The 19,800-nt window shown below is 41.8% G+C and overlaps 2 protein-coding genes across 2 annotated transcripts; both read right to left on the bottom strand.

Annotated features, from left to right (window-relative positions):
* Positions 1-540: 540 nt before the first annotated feature.
* On the bottom strand, positions 541-13,130 carry LOC114860062 (myosin-8-like). The gene is made up of 38 exons (XM_029158336.3): positions 12,804-13,130; positions 12,529-12,672; positions 12,252-12,408; positions 12,104-12,131; positions 11,903-12,017; positions 11,733-11,825; positions 11,542-11,605; positions 11,341-11,439; positions 11,114-11,217; positions 10,809-10,947; positions 10,590-10,708; positions 10,363-10,512; positions 10,108-10,278; positions 9,720-10,023; positions 9,346-9,410; positions 9,083-9,170; positions 8,879-8,996; positions 8,668-8,791; positions 8,406-8,542; positions 7,965-8,220; positions 7,449-7,691; positions 7,206-7,382; positions 6,963-7,108; positions 6,801-6,891; positions 6,338-6,727; positions 6,124-6,250; positions 5,928-6,046; positions 5,203-5,399; positions 4,943-5,126; positions 4,703-4,868; positions 4,492-4,616; positions 4,107-4,415; positions 3,838-4,041; positions 3,493-3,618; positions 3,237-3,407; positions 3,055-3,159; positions 2,877-2,972; positions 541-2,797 (listed from the first exon to the last, which is right to left on the bottom strand). Exons 1-38 carry the CDS (start codon positions 13,002-13,004, stop codon positions 2,654-2,656), a joined length of 5,796 nt encoding a protein of 1,931 aa, XP_029014169.1. The 5' UTR covers positions 13,005-13,130; the 3' UTR covers positions 541-2,653.
* A 2,660-nt stretch (positions 13,131-15,790) lies between these two features.
* On the bottom strand, positions 15,791-19,204 carry LOC114861044 (protein SCO1 homolog, mitochondrial). Its single transcript, XM_029160023.3, has 7 exons — positions 18,944-19,204; positions 17,767-17,886; positions 17,208-17,298; positions 16,858-17,055; positions 16,670-16,762; positions 16,290-16,405; positions 15,791-16,192 (listed from the first exon to the last, which is right to left on the bottom strand). The coding sequence occupies exons 1-7, from the start codon at positions 19,097-19,099 to the stop codon at positions 16,046-16,048; spliced, it is 921 nt and encodes a 306-aa protein (XP_029015856.1). The 5' UTR covers positions 19,100-19,204; the 3' UTR covers positions 15,791-16,045.
* Between the last annotated feature and the right edge of the window lie 596 nt (positions 19,205-19,800).

The following is a 19,800-nucleotide window of genomic DNA, read 5'->3' as shown; positions in this document are numbered from 1 at the left end:
GAAACAGCACATAACGTATTTTCCAGTTCCTCTAAAATTCCTTAATCAGTCAGGAGGAGACACTCCCATTTTTTATTTTGGTTGCGCCCACGTAGGCCTGGTGCCATTTGTGGCTTGGCCTCCATGGTAGTGATTGGAGGTTCTATAAGTATTCACACTCATTTGTGTTGGTTTTACAGTTTTTATTAGTTGCTTTGACGCAGCTGTCCAGTAAACAACATAATCTCTTAAAATTTAATACACAGGTCTAAACAACAACTCCAAACGCTTTGTTTGTAAAAGGCTGTAACTGCATCTAATCACTGGAAATATGCAGCAAAAACAAATTTTGCCTTCAAACAATACAACTTGCAACCAAGTATATGAACACGTCTAATCAGTCCTAACACAGTGGACAGCAAAATACAAAGCACTGATCTCAGTGTGAATCAGTGCCTCATTGCTTGTCATTGGAGCCTGTTGCTATTTGTTGTCTTTGTGGTTTATGTATATACTGTATATGTATGTATATATGTATAATTTACCTTTCATGCAAAGAATTGGATCCAGATGAAGAAATGCTTTGATTTATTGAATCCATGACATTCATTTTTCAAACTGTGGCAGAAAACTGAAACATGAAAAACACTGAAAACATGTAAACTAAAATACAGTCAAACACAGACCTGGCAACATTTTAAGGCCTAAAGACTGATAGCAAATTGAAGATTTTGAGAGTCAAACAGGTGCTATGGTGGGTTCATACTGGTCTTATTGGTTTCTATGTCATTACTCCTAGCTGGCGAGTTAACAGCCAGTTTAATGTAACGCAAATTCTACATTTATTCAAATAAATAATTTGAATTCTTATCTGGTGCATCTAAAAAAGTGTCTTGATTTGCAAGCATCTAGTAATGTAAGACATTAGATAGGTAGTACTTTATATACTTTTCTTCTTCCACTCATTTCCTAGTTTGAATTGTTCTCTTAAACTTTAGATGTAGTTGTCCTTATTTATTATTCTAAAGAGCAATGGTCACCCCTAAAGCTGTATCATAACCTAAACCTATTTACAGTTACTGACCGATTTATTAGGTACACCTGTACAATTCTAAACGCACCAAAAGAGGTGGTCTGCAGGGAATTCTACAATGCTCAAATTGTTGTGAAAATCGTCTTATAAAGACATCTACTGGAGATCATCACTGTGCCGACGTGAGGTGAACCAGGCTACATAACACTAAGACATATTGAATATCCATTCAAAGGATGACAAGACAAAGCCTACTTACATACAAGCATTGCCTAGGGCTGGCCTCCCACTGTGTCTTGTTTACATGCAAACTGGTAAAAAAAACTCATAAATGCATGGCATCTCCCCACATGAATATCACAAGCCAATGTCAGACATAAATAAACACCTCTTCCACCTCTTTACATCCTTTGATAACAAATGCTTGATGGCCCTTCCATGAACCGCCAACCCACTGAGCCATAAAAAAGCTACTGTACAATAAACATTAACAATTAAATATTGTTAACAAATATTAACATATTATTCAACAGTAGTGTGCAAAATACTGTAGCAATATGTGTTTTTGCATTACTATTAAATCAGATATCTTTTTTTGAGTTATAGTTATGACATAGAACTGTCTGCATCTTAGTGGAAAGCCGTGTATTATTAAACTTATTATTACTACAAGAATACTTTGTTTACTCAATTCAAAGTATTACAGACTATCTACCTCACTTATATTTGCTTTACATCTGTAGTCTATTTAACACAAGAAATCCACACAAGCACACACGCAAAGTCAAAATCCCCAAAAATACAGTACACAAAAAGAAGACTAGAAAATCAAATTTCTGTTCTTTCCATAATTCTTAATGCAGCGTGAACGACAAGTCTGGAAGTGAAAATCTCATTACATTATCAGGAGTGAGCGAAGTGTGAACTGTAATACTATATTTAGATTATAGTTTGTGTTTCATAAGAAATTATTCTTGATGCATATACTGTAGATAAGAAAAATGAGAAGAATTCACAGGTTTTATCATTTAATCAAATAATGTAAACACATACTAAACTGTTTTATATTGTCAGCTACAGCAACAGCTATCAGTGTTGAAAGAAAATGTAGAAAATATAGAAAGAAATATTTGAAACTGAATATAAATTTTTTAAAAAATTGGCCAAAACATAAGAACCATGTTATTAATGATTTTTTGTAAATCAAACATAGATTTTAGTGTCCTGTGTACAGTAAATACTTACTTAATGTACAAGTACATGTAAATGCATACTTTTACCCCACTATAGTTTATTGCAGATTCATTCTTAGTATGATATATAAAAAAAAACAATGCAATGTATTGTCTGATAATAGATTAATCAGCTGATACTACGCACCACATTCACGTCGCCATAGTAACAACCCTCTTTTAGATGCACAAAGATAATCAGGGTTGATTCAATTAGTAAAAAAAAGAAATTTTGCTGAAATGAAAAGCGAAATCTACAATGAGAACGTAGCCCGAGGACGAGAAATGAGATTATATACAAATGCAAATGAAAGGTCAAAATACAAAACACAGCTGCAAATTTCGCACCACAGTCAGCACAAACATATTACACTAGTTATGGCTGCTATACTGTATTATACTATATATTCTACTCAGCTTTACCAGTTACATCACGGCTCTTGGCCCGTAATTTATTCAACTGGGATTCTGCAACGTCGGCTCGCTCCTCAGCTGCCTCCAGCTCGTGCTGCACTTTCCGATATTTAGCCAGATTGACGCTGGTCTGTTCCTCCTGCTTGTCACAAACAACAATAGAGTAAAGGGGATGCTTATTTAGATGCACATCACTGCTTGTGTGTATTTTTACCCACCGCCTCCTCACACTGCCTCTTGTATGCTTTGACTTTCAGCTGCAGCTTGTTGACCAAGTCCTGCAACCTTCCTGCATTCTTCTTCTCCTCTTCGCTCTTAACATGACAAGAACAACTTCAAGTATTTCTGTCACCATTTTGCAAATTCGCTCCCCATGTAATGCAATGCATTTCCTACCTGATAAGTGAGCTCTTTAATTTTCCTTTCATATTTCCTCAAGCCTTTCATAGCCTCGCTGCTGCGTCTCTGTTCAGCTTCCAGTTCCTTTTCCAGCTCAGCAACCTTAAAACATTCCTCTTCTCATTTTCCGTCCGCTACATCGCTGCCGACTGGTTTTGTTTTTGTTGTTTGTCACGTACCTTTTTTTCGAGCTTCTGAAGCTCCTTTCTTCCCCCTTTTAGAGCCATCTGCTCGGCCTCATCCAGGCGTTGCTGCAGGTCCTTCACTGTGGACTCCAGGTTTTTCTTCATCCTCTCCAAGTGTGCACTGGTGTCCTGCTCTTTCTTCAGTTCCTCCGCCATCATTGCAGCCTCCATGCACACATAAACTCATGTTTGAAATGTAATACGCCTCAGAATCCAGCTGTGCTAAACTGGGCTGAGGCCAAACACTTACATCCACGATGGCTTTCTTGGCTTTCTCATCTGCGTTTCTTCCCTCCTGGACGGCATCCTCCATCTCCGTCTGCAGCTGAGCTATGTCAGACTCCATCTTCTTCTTAGTGTTCAACAGGCTGGTGTTCTAATCCACATGTTACAGAATAAGAAACACCAGTGAAACCAGACATTCACAAAGTATAAAACAATCTGCATGCTGCACCTTTAAATCCCCAAGATCAGTGCTCATCACTTTATTTTTTGATTGACAGCTATCATCATGTGATTGTGGTTGTGATGGGATGGGATTTGTGGACACAATTCCTGTTTAAATACTCTTTAGAACTTCATTCCTCCTTCTGACCTGGGAGTGCAGCAGCTGGACCCTCTCGCTGGCGTCCATCAGCTCCTGCTCCGCCAGCCTCCGACTCCTCTCAGACTGTTCCAGTGCTGCCCTCATGTCCTCATTCTCCGCCATCATGAGATTGTTGCGGCGCTCTACAATCGCGAGTTGCTCCCTCAGGTCCTCCTGACTGTGGAGGGCCTCATCCAGGTGGACTTGGGTGTCCTGGTATGGAAAGCCAACGCTTGCTCACGTTTATTGTCCCAACATTGCAGTGCGTTATCACAAACCTTGAGCTGAGTCTGCAGGTTTCGCAGCTGTTTGGTGGCCTCAGCCGCCTGCCGGTTGGCGTGTCCCAGTTGGATTTCCATCTCGTTCAGATCCCCCTCCATCTTCTTCTTCATCCGGACGGCGTCGTTTCTGCTGCGCGTTTCGGCGTCCAGCGTGGCTTGAACGGTGTCCACCGTCCTCTGGTGGTTTCGTTTGAGCTGCTCCATTTCCTCATCTTTCTCCGTCACCTTTCTTTCCATCTCCGACTTGATCTGGTTGAGCTCCAGTTGCAGGTTCAGGGTTTTGGCTTCCTCCTGTTCCAGGGAAGACTACAGGAGCAAAGCAAAGACTTTGAGCTGTGCCCTTTATATAATTATTCGTTTAGTTTAAGGGTATAATACAAACCTCAGCTTCCTCCAGAGCTGTCTGCGTCTCTCTTTTTTCATGTTCCAGTTGCTTAGCAGCTTTCTCCAACTCATGGATAGTTTTAGCAGATTCTCCAACTTGATCTGTTATATCAGCAATTTCCTCTGAAAATATGAAAAAAAGGTGTTCATTGCAAGAAGAAGAAAAGAACCACAGTACCTCAGTAATGATTTTTTAACAGAGCTCTTACGCTGAAGATTTTTATTCTCCCGCTTGATGTTGTCCAGGTGATCCAAAGCTTCTTCGTATGAGTTTTTCATCTTGAAAACCTCTGTGCTCAGCACTCTGGACTCTCTCTGTGAGATCTCCAGTTCCGACTGACTCTCCTCATATTTTTGTTTCCATTCAGCCAGAACCTAGAGAAGGAAACACCAGCCGTAATGAATGCTGCTTCCCGAAGCGATGAGGAAGAGGCGGAAAAAGAAGAAACCTTGTCAAAGTTCCTCTGCTTCTTGTCCAGTGTGGCATTGGCTGCATTGGACCTTTCCAGCTCAACCATGAGGTCCTCCACCTCGGCCTGCAGCCTCTGCTTGGTTTTCTCCAGCGATGCGCATTTGACATTTGCAACTTCTGTCATTTCCTCGAACTCCTGCAGCCGCTGGGCCAGCTTCTTCCTAAGAACCCGAGGTAAAGGGGGTGAAAGAAATGAATCGTACGCGCTCGCCTGGAAATGATCCGGGGGCCGCTTACTTGGCCTCCTCCAGCTCCTCGGTGCGTTGGATGGCGTCCGTCTCGTATTTGGTTCTCCACTGAGCCACGTCCATGTTGGCCTTGGACAGGCAGCGCTGCAGCTCGGCCTTGGCCTCCTGCTCCTCCTCGTACTGCTCCCTGAGAAGCTCGCAGTCGTGGCGAGACGACTGCAGACTGTGAGCGAAGGCGTTTTTTGCCTAACAAAAGCAAAACCATGAGCGCAAGAAACGAAACAAATGCAAAATGGATAAAATGTTATATATATGTTATATATGAATGAATAAAATAAATACTACATTTAGCAAGCTCAAGCTAAATCAAACAAAATGACGGTAAATAACTGCTGAGGGCAGGATGCGCTGGTGGCTCTGAAGTAAGCTATAAGAAAAAGGTTGAAAATGTCCTTGAACTCAAGCCTGACTAGACCGTCGTGACTCAGGGGTTGTAGATAATTATAGATTATAATATCAAAACTGCTCACATTGATAGAAATAAAGCTTTAGGATTTCTAGTCTGGATTTCCAGTACACCTCATCTTGTCTTTTGTGACTCTGCACTAGGTTGTCTACAGTCTTCAATGTTGCGCACATCTCTGCTCCTCTCTTTTCTTTTTCCATCTATACAATGGAAGGCTTGTTTTTTAGCCTGTTGTTGTGTCTGTTCATTTATCATCTTCCATTGGTTGCATCCGATCCATAAGATGACTGCTGTTATTTTGTCTGCACCTTAATTTCTTCATCCAAAAGCCTCTTTAACTCTTCAATTTGTTGAGTTCCCAGCGTTTTGACTCTGCTCAGCTGGGACAGCGCATTGTCTTTCTCCTCCAGGAGACGTGTGAGATCACCTACACAAAACAATGAGGATACAAACTTATCGACATCAAAGGCTCCGTCTAATCTATATCTTTAAGAGACTAAATACCGTTTTCTGTCTGTAGGCGAGCAGCGAGTGCCGTGTAGTCACTCAGAGATCTCTGGGATTCATCTGCTTTGCTTTTGTATTCATTCATTTGATCTTCAAGGCTTCGACACTGCTTCTCAAGATTGACCTGAGAAAATGAGAAAATGACAACTGGTGATTACAGGAGCAATCGCTACATGACATCCAGGCCCTGTCTGACTCAGTGTTACCGCACCTTGCTTTTTACAACCGTCTCCACGTTGCTCGTCACGTCATCGATCTCCATCTTCAGCTCGCTCTTCTCTTTCTCCAGTTTCTGCTTGACCTTTTGCAGGTTGTCTATCTGATCGCTGAGCTCTGCGGCGCTCTCTGCGTATCTTTTGCGTAGCGTTGCCGTGATGGACTCGTGCTGCAGCGTGGACTCGTCCAGGTCGCGTCGCAGCCGCTGAAACTCCACCTCGCGCTTCTTGTAGAGCTCGGCCTGGGCCGCGGTGGCTCCTCCGGCCTCCTCCAGCCTCTCGCTGATCTCGTCGAGCTCTCTGGACAGGTCGCCCCTCTGCTTCTCCACCTTGGCTCGAGCTGCGCGCTCGGCCTCCACTTCCTCCTCCAGCTCCTCGATGCGGGCCTGCAGCGACAGCCTGCAAAGCTTCACCACATTCAAAATATTGTGGGGACATACTGTGGCACGCATAATGTACCTGCAGCTCTTTAATCTTCTTCTGTAGCTGAGTGTCAAGGACTAGTTCATCCTCAACTCTGGACTGCAGATTGCTGATATCAAAGTCTTTTCTGGAAAGAATTGATTGACAGGTCGTCTCTCTGTTAACAGGTGTTATCATCATTATTACTTTATGACCCACTTGTTCAGCCTTTCTTCCATCTGCTGTCTATCATTCTCCATGTCCATGATGGTTTCCTGGGACAGCTTGAGATCACCCTCCAATTTTCTTTTAGATCTTTCCAAGTCTGCTCGAATCTTCTTCTCATGCTCCAACGAGCCTTCCAGCTGCAGAAGGCAACAGAACGAGCACATGGTGCTTATGTCCATCACGCAAAGCACCGACCGCCCAACTGCTGCCTCTGTTTCATCTTGTCAAACTTACATCATCCACCTGTTGCTCCAATTTCATCTTGGTCTTCATCAGTGAGTTTACCTTCTCCTCCTCGGCCTGAAGGTCGTCTAACGTCTGCTGGTGCACCTCCTGCAGCGCTTTCATCTCCTTTGAGGACTTCAATACATTTTCCTCAAGAGTCGTCAGCTCCTCTACCAAATTCTTCACCTGGGAAGCATTAGTGCATTAGTATATGTGCATTAAAACCTGTGTGTGCTCAAAATGATGAGGCACCTTATTTTCTGTGGCATATTTTTCCTTCTCCACTTTGGTGATAGTAAGCTCCAGGTCATCAATGTCTCTTTTGAGCTCCGTGCATTCGTCCTCCAGCTTCCTCTTCTTTGCAGTGATTTCCGCATTGATCTCCTCCTCTTCCTCCATCCTCTCAGAGAACTCTTTGACTTTGGCCTCCATGAGGATCTTGCTCTTTATCAGACCTTCGCATCGCTCCTCAGCATCGCAAAGGCTCTCCCTCTCCTTAACGTCATGGACACAAACAGCTGTTAGTACAGTGAAATGCTTTCATTTAAGTAGATTTAGACTTTTGCCTCACAGTATTTCTCTTTAAGTGTCCCGTCATTAACATTTGATGGCTTATCGAACTTCTATTTGCATTATCTTTGTGTATTTTATGATTTCCTCATTGGAATCAATAACTTTATCTATTATCAAGTCTTATCAGTCCTACTTGCTTTATCTGCCTAACCTAAATCAATACAAACTTTTCTACCCGTGTTTCTATTTACATACTGCTTGGATTTGAAGGTAAAGGTCGTTTTTCTCCTGGACCATCATCACCATCTTCTCCTCCAGCTCCTTCCTCCTTGCTTCTGACTTTGAGAACTCCTCCTTAAGTCGCGCAAACTCTTCTTTCATCATCTGCATCTCCTTCTCGGCTTCTGCGCTCCGTAGCAGCGGCTTTATCTTGAAGAAAAGCCTTATCCAGGGCCAGTTCTTCACGTTCATGAAAGAGCGAATGTTGTACTGAATGATGAAAATGGACTCTCTGTAGAATGACAATGCAAGATTAAATATGAGAACAATAAGATTCTTTCACAAAAAATTAAGATCACCTTTAAATGAAACATTAATTTTATGGAAAATTCATACCCATTTGCAAATCTTTTGCAAATGGGTATGGGCAAATGGGCAAAAAGTTGTAAAGTTTCAAGTAATTAATTTCTCTGAGACCTTTTCTTGGACATCTCCTTGAACCTTAGCCTGGTGACGTAGCCTCTGGCCACAGCCTGGATTCGAGTCATCAGCACAGCCAGTCGTTCATCCCTCATCTCCTCCAGTAGACCCAGAAGGCCAGCTTTGAAAAACACCTGTTGGAAGGATGTTGCCTTTGTTTTTGCATAGCATCCAACTGTTCACAACATCAGCTAGCGCGTCATGCCCCAGAAGACAATGGCCACAAACATGAACCTGTTCCTAATATTTTGGACAGTACCTTGGTGTATCCGAATCTGTACTGGGCGTGGTCTACATCAATAGAGGCCAGCAGTTTCTCTGAAGCTTTCTTGCTGTCGATAAACTGCCCCTCTGGGATCGCACTGGCGTTCAGAATCCTGTATCTGAGGCCGAGCAACAACAGTTTGGGTGAGTTACTGATTATGTGCATTTGCGTAATAGACCCTAAACAAGAGAAACTCCAACTGTACCTCTGCCTGAAATCACCATAGAGGATCCTGCTGGGGAAGCCCTTCCTGCAGATCCTGATCCCTTCCAGTACGCCGTTACAGCGCAGTTGGTGAAGGACCAGGTGGTGGTCCATGGAGCCTACGTGGAGAAATACGTCAGAATTATTGTCAGACTGAAGTCTCATCAAACACTTATTGTAGGTGTTTATTGATTTCTTTTTTGACCTGGTGTCCTGGTCTCATTTGGGATGATGCATCTCACAAAGTGTGGATGTGTGGACCTAAGGTTGGCCATCAGTTTGTTGAGGTTTTCCTGCAGCAGATAACAGTAGTATATTGTATTTTTTTAGTTTTTTTACATTTTGGGAAATGTGTTTATTTGGTTCTTTGCAGAAGTTAAACGAAAAGAACAAAGCTACACTGATGTGTGTGCAGTAAACATGCAGCTGCATCTAGAAGCATACTGTGTAGAAATTGTTACATTTTACCCTAAATAGTGCAGAAACTGTCTGGAAGGACGAGCCTTTCCTTTTGGAGATTTTCTTATTTCCAGCTACAGGAAGACAAAAAGAGAAATATTAGCTCCTTACCTAGCAGTCATTTTAAAACTGAATCATAGTTGACTCACTGTCATAATTATGATTGAATGACTATTGGATTATGTTTTGATTTCGAAAGAGGAAGCAATGTTGAGCATCCGAAGTTAGCATTGAATGTTTGAGACGTGGTTCAACGTTGCATCTACTTTACAAAAACATTATTTCAAGCATATGGCGGTCCGTTGCATGCCTGCTGGGTAGTCAACTTATACTTGTGGAGATATTTCTTTAGTCTTTTTTGCTCGACATGAGTGTGAACTGACCATCACCAGCGTACGTGGCAAAGATCAGCGAGAGAAGCTTAAGCGAGGCCTTCTGGTAGAGCTGCACCACGGTGTCATTCAGTGGGTCCTTGTTCTTTTCCAGCCAGCCGCTGATGTTGTAGTCCACGGTGCCAGCGTAGTGCATGAGCGAGAAGTGAGCCTCCGTCTTGGCTTTGGAAGGTTTGGGCTTCTGGAAGATGCTGTTTTTCCCCAGATGTTGGTCGAACAGCTTGTTCTTGAAGGAGCTGTCTGTTGCTTTTGGAAACATGCACTCTTCTTCGAGAATCGAGAAAATACCCATTGGCTGTGAGTCAGAAAGGTGATTAGTGTTTTGTTCTGTTGTTCCGCTCGCGAGGTGAATATTTGGAGCCTTTAAAAGCTACCGTACCTTCTCAATGAGCTCGATGCAGGCGGCCAAGTCCATGCCAAAGTCAATAAACTCCCACACAATCCCTTCCTTCTTGTATTCCTCCTGCTCCAGGACGAACATATGGTGGTTAAAAAACTGTTGCAGCTTCTCGTTGGTGAAGTTGATACAGAGCTGCTCCAAGCTGTTCATCTGAATCAAGACACGGAAAGGAAGCAATTAAACACTCTAGGAAGAAATAACTGTGTGATTTATGGACGTGAATATCCTGCTCGCCTCAAAGATCTCAAACCCTGCGATGTCCAGGACCCCAATAAAATGCTGCCTCGGTAGTTTGGTGTCCAGCTGCTGGTTGATCCTCGTCACCATCCACATGAATAGCTTCTCGTACACGGCCTTGGACAGAGCACCCATGGCGTTGTTGACCTATAACAACAATTAGGATTATACATTTTCTAAAAGTGGCCACTGCAAATGATTTCAGACATATAAACACACTATACCTGCTGTGGAGTCTGACCTTTGGTGACATACTCATTTCCAACTTTCACCCGAGGGTAACACAGAGCTTTCAGTAGGTCAGCAGAGTTCAGACCCATCAAATAGGCCACTTTGTCAGCAACTATGTCACATAAGACACACACAGGGACCAATATATACAGAACGTATTAGCAGTAGTGTTGTTGATATTAGGATTTAATACTAAAGCTGAGGAGTGTCACCCTCTGTGCCGTCGGGCTCTGCCTGTTCCTCCCTTTGTTTCTGTTTAAACCTCATGTTCCCGTTATGCATCACAGCACCAGTCAGCTTGTAGATCCCTACTTTTTCCTCTGTGTTGAAGCCCAGTATGTCAATGGCACTCTGGGAATAAAACCATGCAGAAAGTGTTATTGAAACTGTCTAAACCCACGAAGGCAGAGGCTCATACATCTGCTTTGATTCGTGGATATCTATGTACACATTCCCACCCAACAACATCATTATCTTGCTCATATCTGTGAGCTTATTCTGACCCATGTGGACTCACATCCGTAGCCAGAAGCTCCTCTGTATCATTGATGCTCAGCACAGTGATTTCACCCTGGCTGATGAAAGGATAGTCATATGGATTGGTTGTTATCAGCAGCATCTCTGAAAGGAAGCACATGGGGATTTGATATGTCTATGCACCTACTAGAGCAGTAATGATTATATTTTTGGTATTTGGCGGGATCACTATTGCATCATAATAATTTCAAGGACAAATTACAATACCAATTAAATCTGGCTTCTTGTTTGACAGGATCTGATAGAAGATGTGATAGCTCCTCTCTGCTGGTAGTTGGAATGTTACTCTGGACTTTTCCAAAAGGTCTAAACATAAATATAAAAGATTAACTGACAGAATGTGTAAAAAACTTAAAATAAATAAAATATCACTATTTTATCATCTGACAGTGATAGAATCAAACTTACAGGTTTCAATGTCAGCTGATGCTAATTTCCCTTTTGTTCCAAAATGGATGCGAATAAATTTTCCCTGTTAAAATTAATAAATTTTGATTTGAATTTGACCTTGTTACAAAAAATATAATGTGGGAATAGTAAAGATTTCAGAATTATTGATCGTGTCAACAGATGTTCATAGAGGTTTAGTATCAACGCACAAATCGAGAGGAGTTGTCATTCCTCACAGTCTTGGCATTCCCAAAAGCTTCCAGCAGAGGATTGGCCTGAATGATTTGATCCTCTAGAGTCCCCTGCAAAAGAAATACAGTTAGTAAAAACGGGCATATGGAACCTGTGATTTCACACTGTGTCCAATTATTTGTTGGACCTTTGCTTTTCCTGGAAGATGCTCTTTTTTGCTCAAGTCTCCGATGGATGCAATTGTTGCAAAATACTGGATGACTCTCTTTGTGTTGACTGTCTTCCCGGCACCTGATTCCCCACTGACATGAGTAAAACATTAAGTGTGAGTTGAGAATTAAACAACCACATGTACAAGTGAGGAAGCAACACGTGAAGTTGTACGTACGTGATTAAAATAGACTGGTTCTCACGGTCTGTTGAGATAAAGGAATAGGAGGAAAAATGTCACGGATCTCAGCCTTTTAGAATAAACTTTGAATAAGTCACATTTGATCTATTTAACTAGTTTAACAGGGCAAAGGTTGAAGCGTGACCTGTGAGCATGTACTGGTAAGCATTGTCAGAGATGGAGAAGATGTGTGGAGGTGCCTCCTGACGTTTCTTCCCACGGTATCCAGCTACGACCTGAGGGTTATAGACTGGAAGCCATTTGTAGGGATTCACAGTAACGCAGAAGAGCCCAGAGTAAGTCTGTTGGTAAACGGCAAAAAGTTTCATTAATATAAATACAGAACATGTATTTGTGGAATTTTTTCTTCAAAGGTTTGGTCTTAAAAACATATCCATTTAGTCATTCACTGCCTTTCTTACATAAATCATCCAGGCCCTATAACGCTCCTTGAGGTTGAAGAGCACAGCCGGTTCGTGGAGATGTGTCAGCAGAGCCATGTCCTCTATCTTGTCAAACTTTGGCGGGTTCATGGGGCGAATGTCATCCAACAGCACTGTAGTGATCTAAAAGCGAATTCACCAAACAGAGTGGTTAAATTATACCAAGAAAAACAGCCGGCGAGGATGAAGATGAAACATACATGTCTACAAATCCTAAGAATGTGAATTATACAGTAAAATATGTGTGAACCCACCTTTCCAATCTCAGTCTCCACGGTGACTCTGGTGCCATCTTGGCTCAGGATTTTCCCACGGACGTACTCCTGCTTCGGGTCGGGCACAAAGACAGCTGTCTTGGCGTCAAAAGGCACATTTTGCGCGGCAATCCTTTCCCTTTCGGATTTGCGGAGGTATGGTGCTGCAGCTCCAAATATCTCCATCTCAGCGTCGCTCATTTTGTCAATCTACCCAGGTGGGATAAAAATTACACACAAAATTACCAACTGAACAGATGTCAGAGGTCAAAGCTCCTTCTACTACAGGCACAAGAGACAACTCTCTCCTGCTTGTTCTGTGGTGTCCTCAAACCACTGCACAGACATCTCACACCAGGACTAAGATGGTTCTTATAAGCAGCAGTCAAGCCTGTATCATGGCCGCTTTCTCTCCTATATTTGGAAATCTGGCTTCTACGCCACCTTGGGAAAGTCAAGTATGTCCATTTTGTATTTCAAACTGTCTATGTATAGCCGTATTGTGTCACTTAAAATGGTTTCGACTGTAATCCTCCAGAATGTCCATTAAAAAGCAATGAATAGTAAAGACAACAGCTTAGAGGGCTTATGGTCCCGACATGGCGGACCTCATTTTCTGGGATCAGGAAAGATTAGGTCTGTTAGGGCATTGCTGAAATTCTGGCATTGGTTGTCTGGAGAGCAGAGCTGATCACACACACACATGGTTTGGGTTTTGTGCCGAGGGCAGCCAGGGTTGAGGTAACAATCATCCCATTCTAGACAATATGAGAGTCTATTAATCCAGTTAATACATTTCTTACAGTATCCGCCAATAAATGTTCTTTGGATTATTTTCTGGTTCCATTAAATATAAACATAAACAAACACACATTACATGACACATGGGCCCCCAACAGGCCAACATTCTAGTCTTATCAACAATACAGAGATTAAAGTTAGTACATCTCACAAAACATCGCTGTGTTGCCTTTTGTGTGACCAAATCAAGTAAATCTACTATAGCTCCACAGATTCAGTCACTTTCAATAATAAGTCAAAGCGGAAGTGTGTGCTTTACTGTTGCTGCAGTGTAGCAGTGAGAAGTCACTTCAATTTATGATATAAACTATGCTCTGAACCGATGTCTTCTCTACTATTCACATGATGAACTTGAAGAAGCATGTTCGGTTTTCTTCCTTTTTTTTAAGTCCCCATTTTTATTTTTGAGTCTCAACGTTGGTTTGTACTGAAATAAATTAAAGGCTTCTTATTGTTGTTACTACAATGCTGTCACATAAAAAGTCTGAAGTGAAGTTTTTATTGGCTTTTAGATGAAGGTTCAACTTAAAATAACAATAAAAATAATATAATTTGCTGGTTGGGTGGATGGGGGAGTGACACAATAGAGGCACAGTGTGCCTTAGGGAAGAAAACCTGAAATTACTCTACTCCACAAATCCCATTATTTAGTAACAAGCACCAAGCCTGAGGCCGGACAAGAACCTGAGCTGTCTACTGACATGCCCGCCCCACCCAGCATGAAGCTGCACTCAGAGCTACTGTGGTCAAACCACTCAGCTAAACCTGGGCCCTAAACCAAGAAGGTGTTCACTCCTTCAGCTCCTCTGCATCATTGTATAAATTGCATTACTCATGTCTGTGCTGCAAATATACATGTCAGTTTATCCAGTTAACGCAGACGTTTCAGTCGCTTGTTTGACGACTCCTTGTCAGGGCAAAGGAATGGTAATCTAGTTTGTAAAGAGATTTCATAGCCTTTTAATGTCGCATAAAGGTCTGGCAACAGCTGCAGTTATAATTGGCTTTGGGTGGGGGACTGACTGGACAGACCAGTGCAGGGGACACAAATGTGGAAGCGCCACAGCATGTAAATTCAAGGGTCGCTGAACAAGAAAGGAACAGCCAGGAGAAAATCCCTATCACTTGGTAGAGTTGGAGGGAGACCGGTGCCTCACCCCGGCAGAAAATAGATGTGAGGATGAGGGCACCAGCACAGGATTAGAGCGGCCAGTGGGAAAAACAAGGACCTGCCTCAGTGTAAAGCTGCAAACTGCAAAGCACAGACATAAAGCATCAGTCCAGTTAGACATGTTTCTAAAGCAAACTTCACATACAGCATAGTCACACCTTTATCAGGTTATTTGATAATATTACTTTATCAATGCAGAAGGAAAATTAACCCAACACATACATGTACAAGTACATCCACTGTAGTTTGACAGCAACGTTGATCCGTTCAGAAACAGGATCATTGTATGAGGTGTTGGCAGAGCCTGGCCACTTCACAGATTATCCCTTCACATCACAGCATACGGGACAAATGTTTGTAATGCAACAAGCATGGACAACAACAAACCTCGCTTTGTTTACTGCATGTTCACATGGGTTCCTGGTTTGAGGTTAATTATCATGTGTTTTCTGCACAAAAGCCAAGTAAGTTCTTGCATTGTCAATAGCAACAACTAGAAATACACAGGCTGGCCACCTTTTATATTGTTTTTGTGATGAAGAATTTAAAGGTTGTCCTTGTGTGGTAAATATGTTTTTTTTCTTGCTGCGTGTGGTATGAAGCGACAGTAAAGTTTATTTTTTTCCTAAATAACTTATCAATCCAGAAAACACTTTGTTCCACTCTGAGTGCTGCATGCTACAGCGCTCAGAGCTGAACTACCCCCGTCCTCCAGGAATTTGTGTGGAGTCTCGCTCAACAATTGCTGTGCCGGCGCTTCTAATCCAGTTCTTATAAAAGGCACCACGACAGGTGTGCAGACAGGAAAGATCAATACTGGCTGGTGGCAGGGTCATATTAGAATAAACACAATGTTTCTCTAAACAGAACTTCTATTTGTGGTCGACTTAATATTAATCTCTCATCTAGTATGAAGTGAAAGCTGTTGAATGAGATGCTATTGTTGAATAGTTACTTATAAATTAACCACTGTGATTGCTAGTTGACAATTACACCATGCCTGTGGAGAAAAGGCAACAGTTGGATTTTGGCTTTTATTGCAAACGTTCCTTTACATTTGATCTGGGGTATTTCTCTATTGTAAACATCCGAAACCAGATACATTGAGCCAAATAAGTGGAAACTCCATTAGTGACAGTAATGGAGAAAGAACACACCAACATCATACAGCAGATCTGCTGGGTTTTGCACGTCACACATCAAAATGAATGTTAGTGCAGCCACTGTAGCTGTACACTAAAAGCGCTGACCATTTAGGACAGAGCGATGCTCAAGCTGCTGCTTTCTTCTGTTCCCTGTACTTTCTCATATGTGATGCTATTGAGCCGACGATTTCCACATTTTTCTTGTTCTGTCCGTAATAGTCCACAAACTCTCCGTCAGGTCCCACAAGGTACATGATGATGGTGTGATCAACCTAAGACGACAAAAGTTTTAATTTAGCTTTCAATAAACAAACTGCTCTATGCAACATCATTTAATTACTCCTACTGGTAGAGCGGTTTAGAACTCACAATGTAGTCGTTGTCTTCATCTTTTGGCCCCTGACTGTAATAGACTCTGTAGGATCTGGTAACCGGCTCAATCTGAGCCGGAGTCCCGGTCAGTCCAATAAGCTTCGGGGAAAACTCTGAAAAATACAACAGATTTCTCCTTTTGTGGGATTTTAAAAATAAAAATGTAAATAATTCAGGGTTATTTTTTTAAATTCTTTTTTCCCCCCACTGGTTGCTTTACACTTTTATCCTACGGGGCTGATGGAAAATTGTTTCTGCATACAATAGAAAACAAGGACAATCAATCATACATGCTGTGTGCTTTCATCCCATGCTGTGAGGATCTACTGAACCACAACATATAAAGAAAACAGCGCCTGGTGATATAGTTTATGTACCTTTTACATATGCAGCCATGGCCTCTGGTGTGTCCCTTTCAGGGTCAATGGTGATGACGATAGGTGTCAGATTTGGAAGACGCTTTATTTGGTCTGTGAAACAGAATGAGAACAAGATATTTAGTAACGTGAGGACCACTAATCATTACACTCATGTCGTTCACATTCTGTTTTAATTTATTTATTACCTATTTCATCCACTACTTCAATCATTTTCTCTATTTCATCAGGGCAGATGTCAGGGCAGTGAGTAAACCCAAAATAGATTAGGACCCATTGTCCCAGGAAGTCCTCGCTCTTAGTGGGCTTGTTGTTGTGATCGACGAGCGAGAATGGACCGCCAAGCGCTGGTTTACCCAACGATTTGTTCCTCTCTCTTTCAATCACTGTAGAGGGAATGCAAAAGAATCACAGTTACAGGTTCTATAGTAAAGGTTCAGATTTTCTATTCTAAACTGAATGATAAAAAACATTCACAATTCGCTAAACTGTATAACATATGACCTTGACAGTGAAGTCTGAAAAGTACAGTACTCACTTTCTTCCTTTTCTTTCTTGAAATATTTCATCACTCCAAGCGCAACGCCTCCAAAAGCAAATGTTATTGCTAAAGATTTCCACGTCACTGGCTGTAAAGGTGAGGTAATGAAAAAACAACATCAAGAATCACTTAACTAGATGCCCAAAGCATATTTAATTGAAATGTTATCTCCTGAGTAACAAATTGATGAAGAATTGATGAGAAATCCTTATTGAGGCTGAACTAGTGGATGTTGAAATTAAATGCAAATATGTGTTCATTAAGATTTCTTTTGTTACACTAATCAACTTTTTAAGCAGTGTTTAAACATTTCAGTTCTGTAACACACAGTAACAATTGTATGATGGCAAATTTGTAAGTTTTTACTTAATGGAAACTAGAGCAATAACTAAGTGGCAATAACCTTGTGTGCAAACCTCTAGTTCCTGAGTTATTCTAGTAATGGAATTCCACTACTAATGTTATTTACTCTATTATTTTGTGTTCTAAGATTTAGACCTAGTGTCTAAACGTAAGTCACTACTCCCACAAACACCCATCCGCGTTTGCCACTCACCCCAGACTTTTTTGGCCCACGCCCTGACGAGGGTCCTGCGGACAGTGAGGAGAAGGTTCTGGAGGTGTGCTGACTCAGACAATGGGTTGTTCTGCAGGTGGGCCACTGATGAGCATTCACCTGTTCATGAGTAAACAAAAGGAGGAACCATGTGGTTAAAGTCAATGTCAATTTTGCCTCTTTCATTGCAAACATGTGGACATTCTGCTGAATGCATTTCATATTTCTCACCCCTAAATGTAACAGTAGAGAAAAGTAGAACATTTCTGAGCCCCAGTGGGCATCAATGCTTTTTTGATTAATTTGTCCATTAGGATAAATTAGAGTCAGGAACCTGGGCTTCCTGAGGACAGACTGCTTATCCACTACCTCTGCTCAATCAACAATCAATCAAGAGCTGGAAGATACCAATTCCCTTAGTTATTTTGCTCTTTTTCTTATAGAAGGCGCTATCCTCCGCAGTAAGACACTGCGGTCAAGCGAGCAGTCGTTCGTTCATCCGTCGTTCAGCCAGCCGCGTTTCAAAAACGTCTTGCGCCCGTATTACACGCTTTACAACAGAGCACAAAACACACTCGTCGCTACTTCCTCTTCATAACGAGACGTCTGGTCTGTTCAAACTATGGAAAACTACGAAAGAAAATATTGCATACATAGAAAAACTGTCACCTAATAGAGATCTGTGTATGTTTACTGTGTATTTTAATATTTATTAGCTTAAACTGGCATCTAATGCTAAAAACCAGTATTAGTTTGGCTTTCATTACAATGATTTTGGTCCATAATGCCAGACTCTCACCACTATAACTTCACAAAGATCTGTGTACTTTTACTGTACAGTTTAGGATTTATTAGTATTTAAAACTACCATGTCATGACGACATTATACACCTGAAGCAGGCAACACCTGTAGTTTTTCCGTTTAGAAAAGTCACATATTAGCTGACAATTAGCAATTAGCAAATAAAAAAATAAAACAATCAGTGTTTGTTAAACGACCAATGAGCTCCAAACAATAACTCCACTGACAGTTAAGTTAAAACTGTTATTTATTCGTTTTAGCAGCTAAATAAAAAGTTAATATAAAAATGAGTAATTCGGTAGCATATGCTTTGAATGACAACATACCTAGAGGGAGTGTGATGCTGTGCTTGGGCACTGACTAGCTTTGACCTACCAGGCAGCAGTCAACTCTCAGCGGTAACGCTTTGTGTTTCAGTCCAGTTTCGTTCCATAAAGTGTGCGCCAGTCTGACGGCGTGAGTCTGGACGCATCTCTGTAAGACGCCGACGTTAGTGTATAAGAACCTGCGATGTAAAACCCTCAGCGTCATGTTGAGACCTTGACAAAACCGCCGACACGAGGAAGCGGCTTCAAGTTTACAAAACACGAGAAATGAAAGGAAGTGCGGCAAATGACAGATCTTAGGTCAGTACCACAGCCGTAAATAATGTTTCACTGGCTTAGGCGAGATTCAAAGGGCTGTTCTCAGATCAGACGTTACGTAGCTAAACTCTTCTTCTACGATTATAAAATATGTTCTTTGCTGCCCCCTAGAGGCTGGAGAATCGTTATAAAACACGAAAAAATACACTATTAATCAGTCAACAATACGTTGACAACCATAATCATTCGATCACGTGTTAATACGTTGCTGTGCACCTAATCGTAAAAAAAACAAGCAATTTGATAGTATACATCTAGAAGTATGTTTCATAGTTGCAGGACTATGTTGTTATCTACAGTGCTGTCACAACACTGCTGTGGAATAGAAGTTAAATAAGAAGTGTACAGTACATTTTTCCTTGCACATACTGTATGCCAGGATCCTGTTCCTAGACAACATGACCGTCATTGGTCTCATCCAGGAAGTGGGCCCCCCACATAGACACTGTCCGCAAAATTCCCAGCAGGAGCTGCTTCTATACAGGATCTTTTATACAGCCATCATCCAATCTGTCCCCTTCACCTCCATCACTGTGTGGTTTGGTTCAGCCACCAAACAGGACAGACACAGACTGCAGTAGGTGGTCC

The sequence above is a fragment of the Betta splendens genome, chromosome 8, assembly GCF_900634795.4.
Source record: "Betta splendens chromosome 8, fBetSpl5.4, whole genome shotgun sequence".
Lineage (NCBI taxonomy): Eukaryota > Metazoa > Chordata > Actinopteri > Anabantiformes > Osphronemidae > Betta > Betta splendens.
The sequence above is the reverse complement of the archived record's forward strand: the minus strand, read 5'-3'. Positions and strand labels throughout refer to the sequence as shown.

What these genes read in the sequence shown, in the direction of transcription:
- LOC114861044 (XM_029160023.3), bottom strand. Translation starts at nt 19,099, where the DNA reads ATGACGCTGAGGGTTTTACATCGCAGGTTCTTATACACTAACGTCGGC. An exon ending in TGAGAGTTGACTGCTGCCTG is followed by an intron (nt 17,887 to 18,943) that starts GTAGGTCAAAGC and finishes ACTCATGAACAG; the next exon opens with GTGAATGCTCATCAGTGGCC. An exon ending in CAAGAAAGAAAAGGAAGAAA is followed by an intron (nt 17,056 to 17,207) that starts GTGAGTACTGTA and finishes TTCCCTCTACAG; the next exon opens with TGATTGAAAGAGAGAGGAAC.
- LOC114860062 (XM_029158336.3), bottom strand. Translation starts at nt 13,004, where the DNA reads ATGAGCGACGCTGAGATGGAGATATTTGGAGCTGCAGCACCATACCTC. An exon ending in AGAAGATTAAAGAGCTGCAG is followed by an intron (nt 6,728 to 6,800) that starts GTACATTATGCG and finishes CTGTCGCTGCAG; the next exon opens with GCCCGCATCGAGGAGCTGGA. An exon ending in TCCAGCTGCTGCACTCCCAG is followed by an intron (nt 3,619 to 3,837) that starts GTCAGAAGGAGG and finishes CATGTGGATTAG; the next exon opens with AACACCAGCCTGTTGAACAC.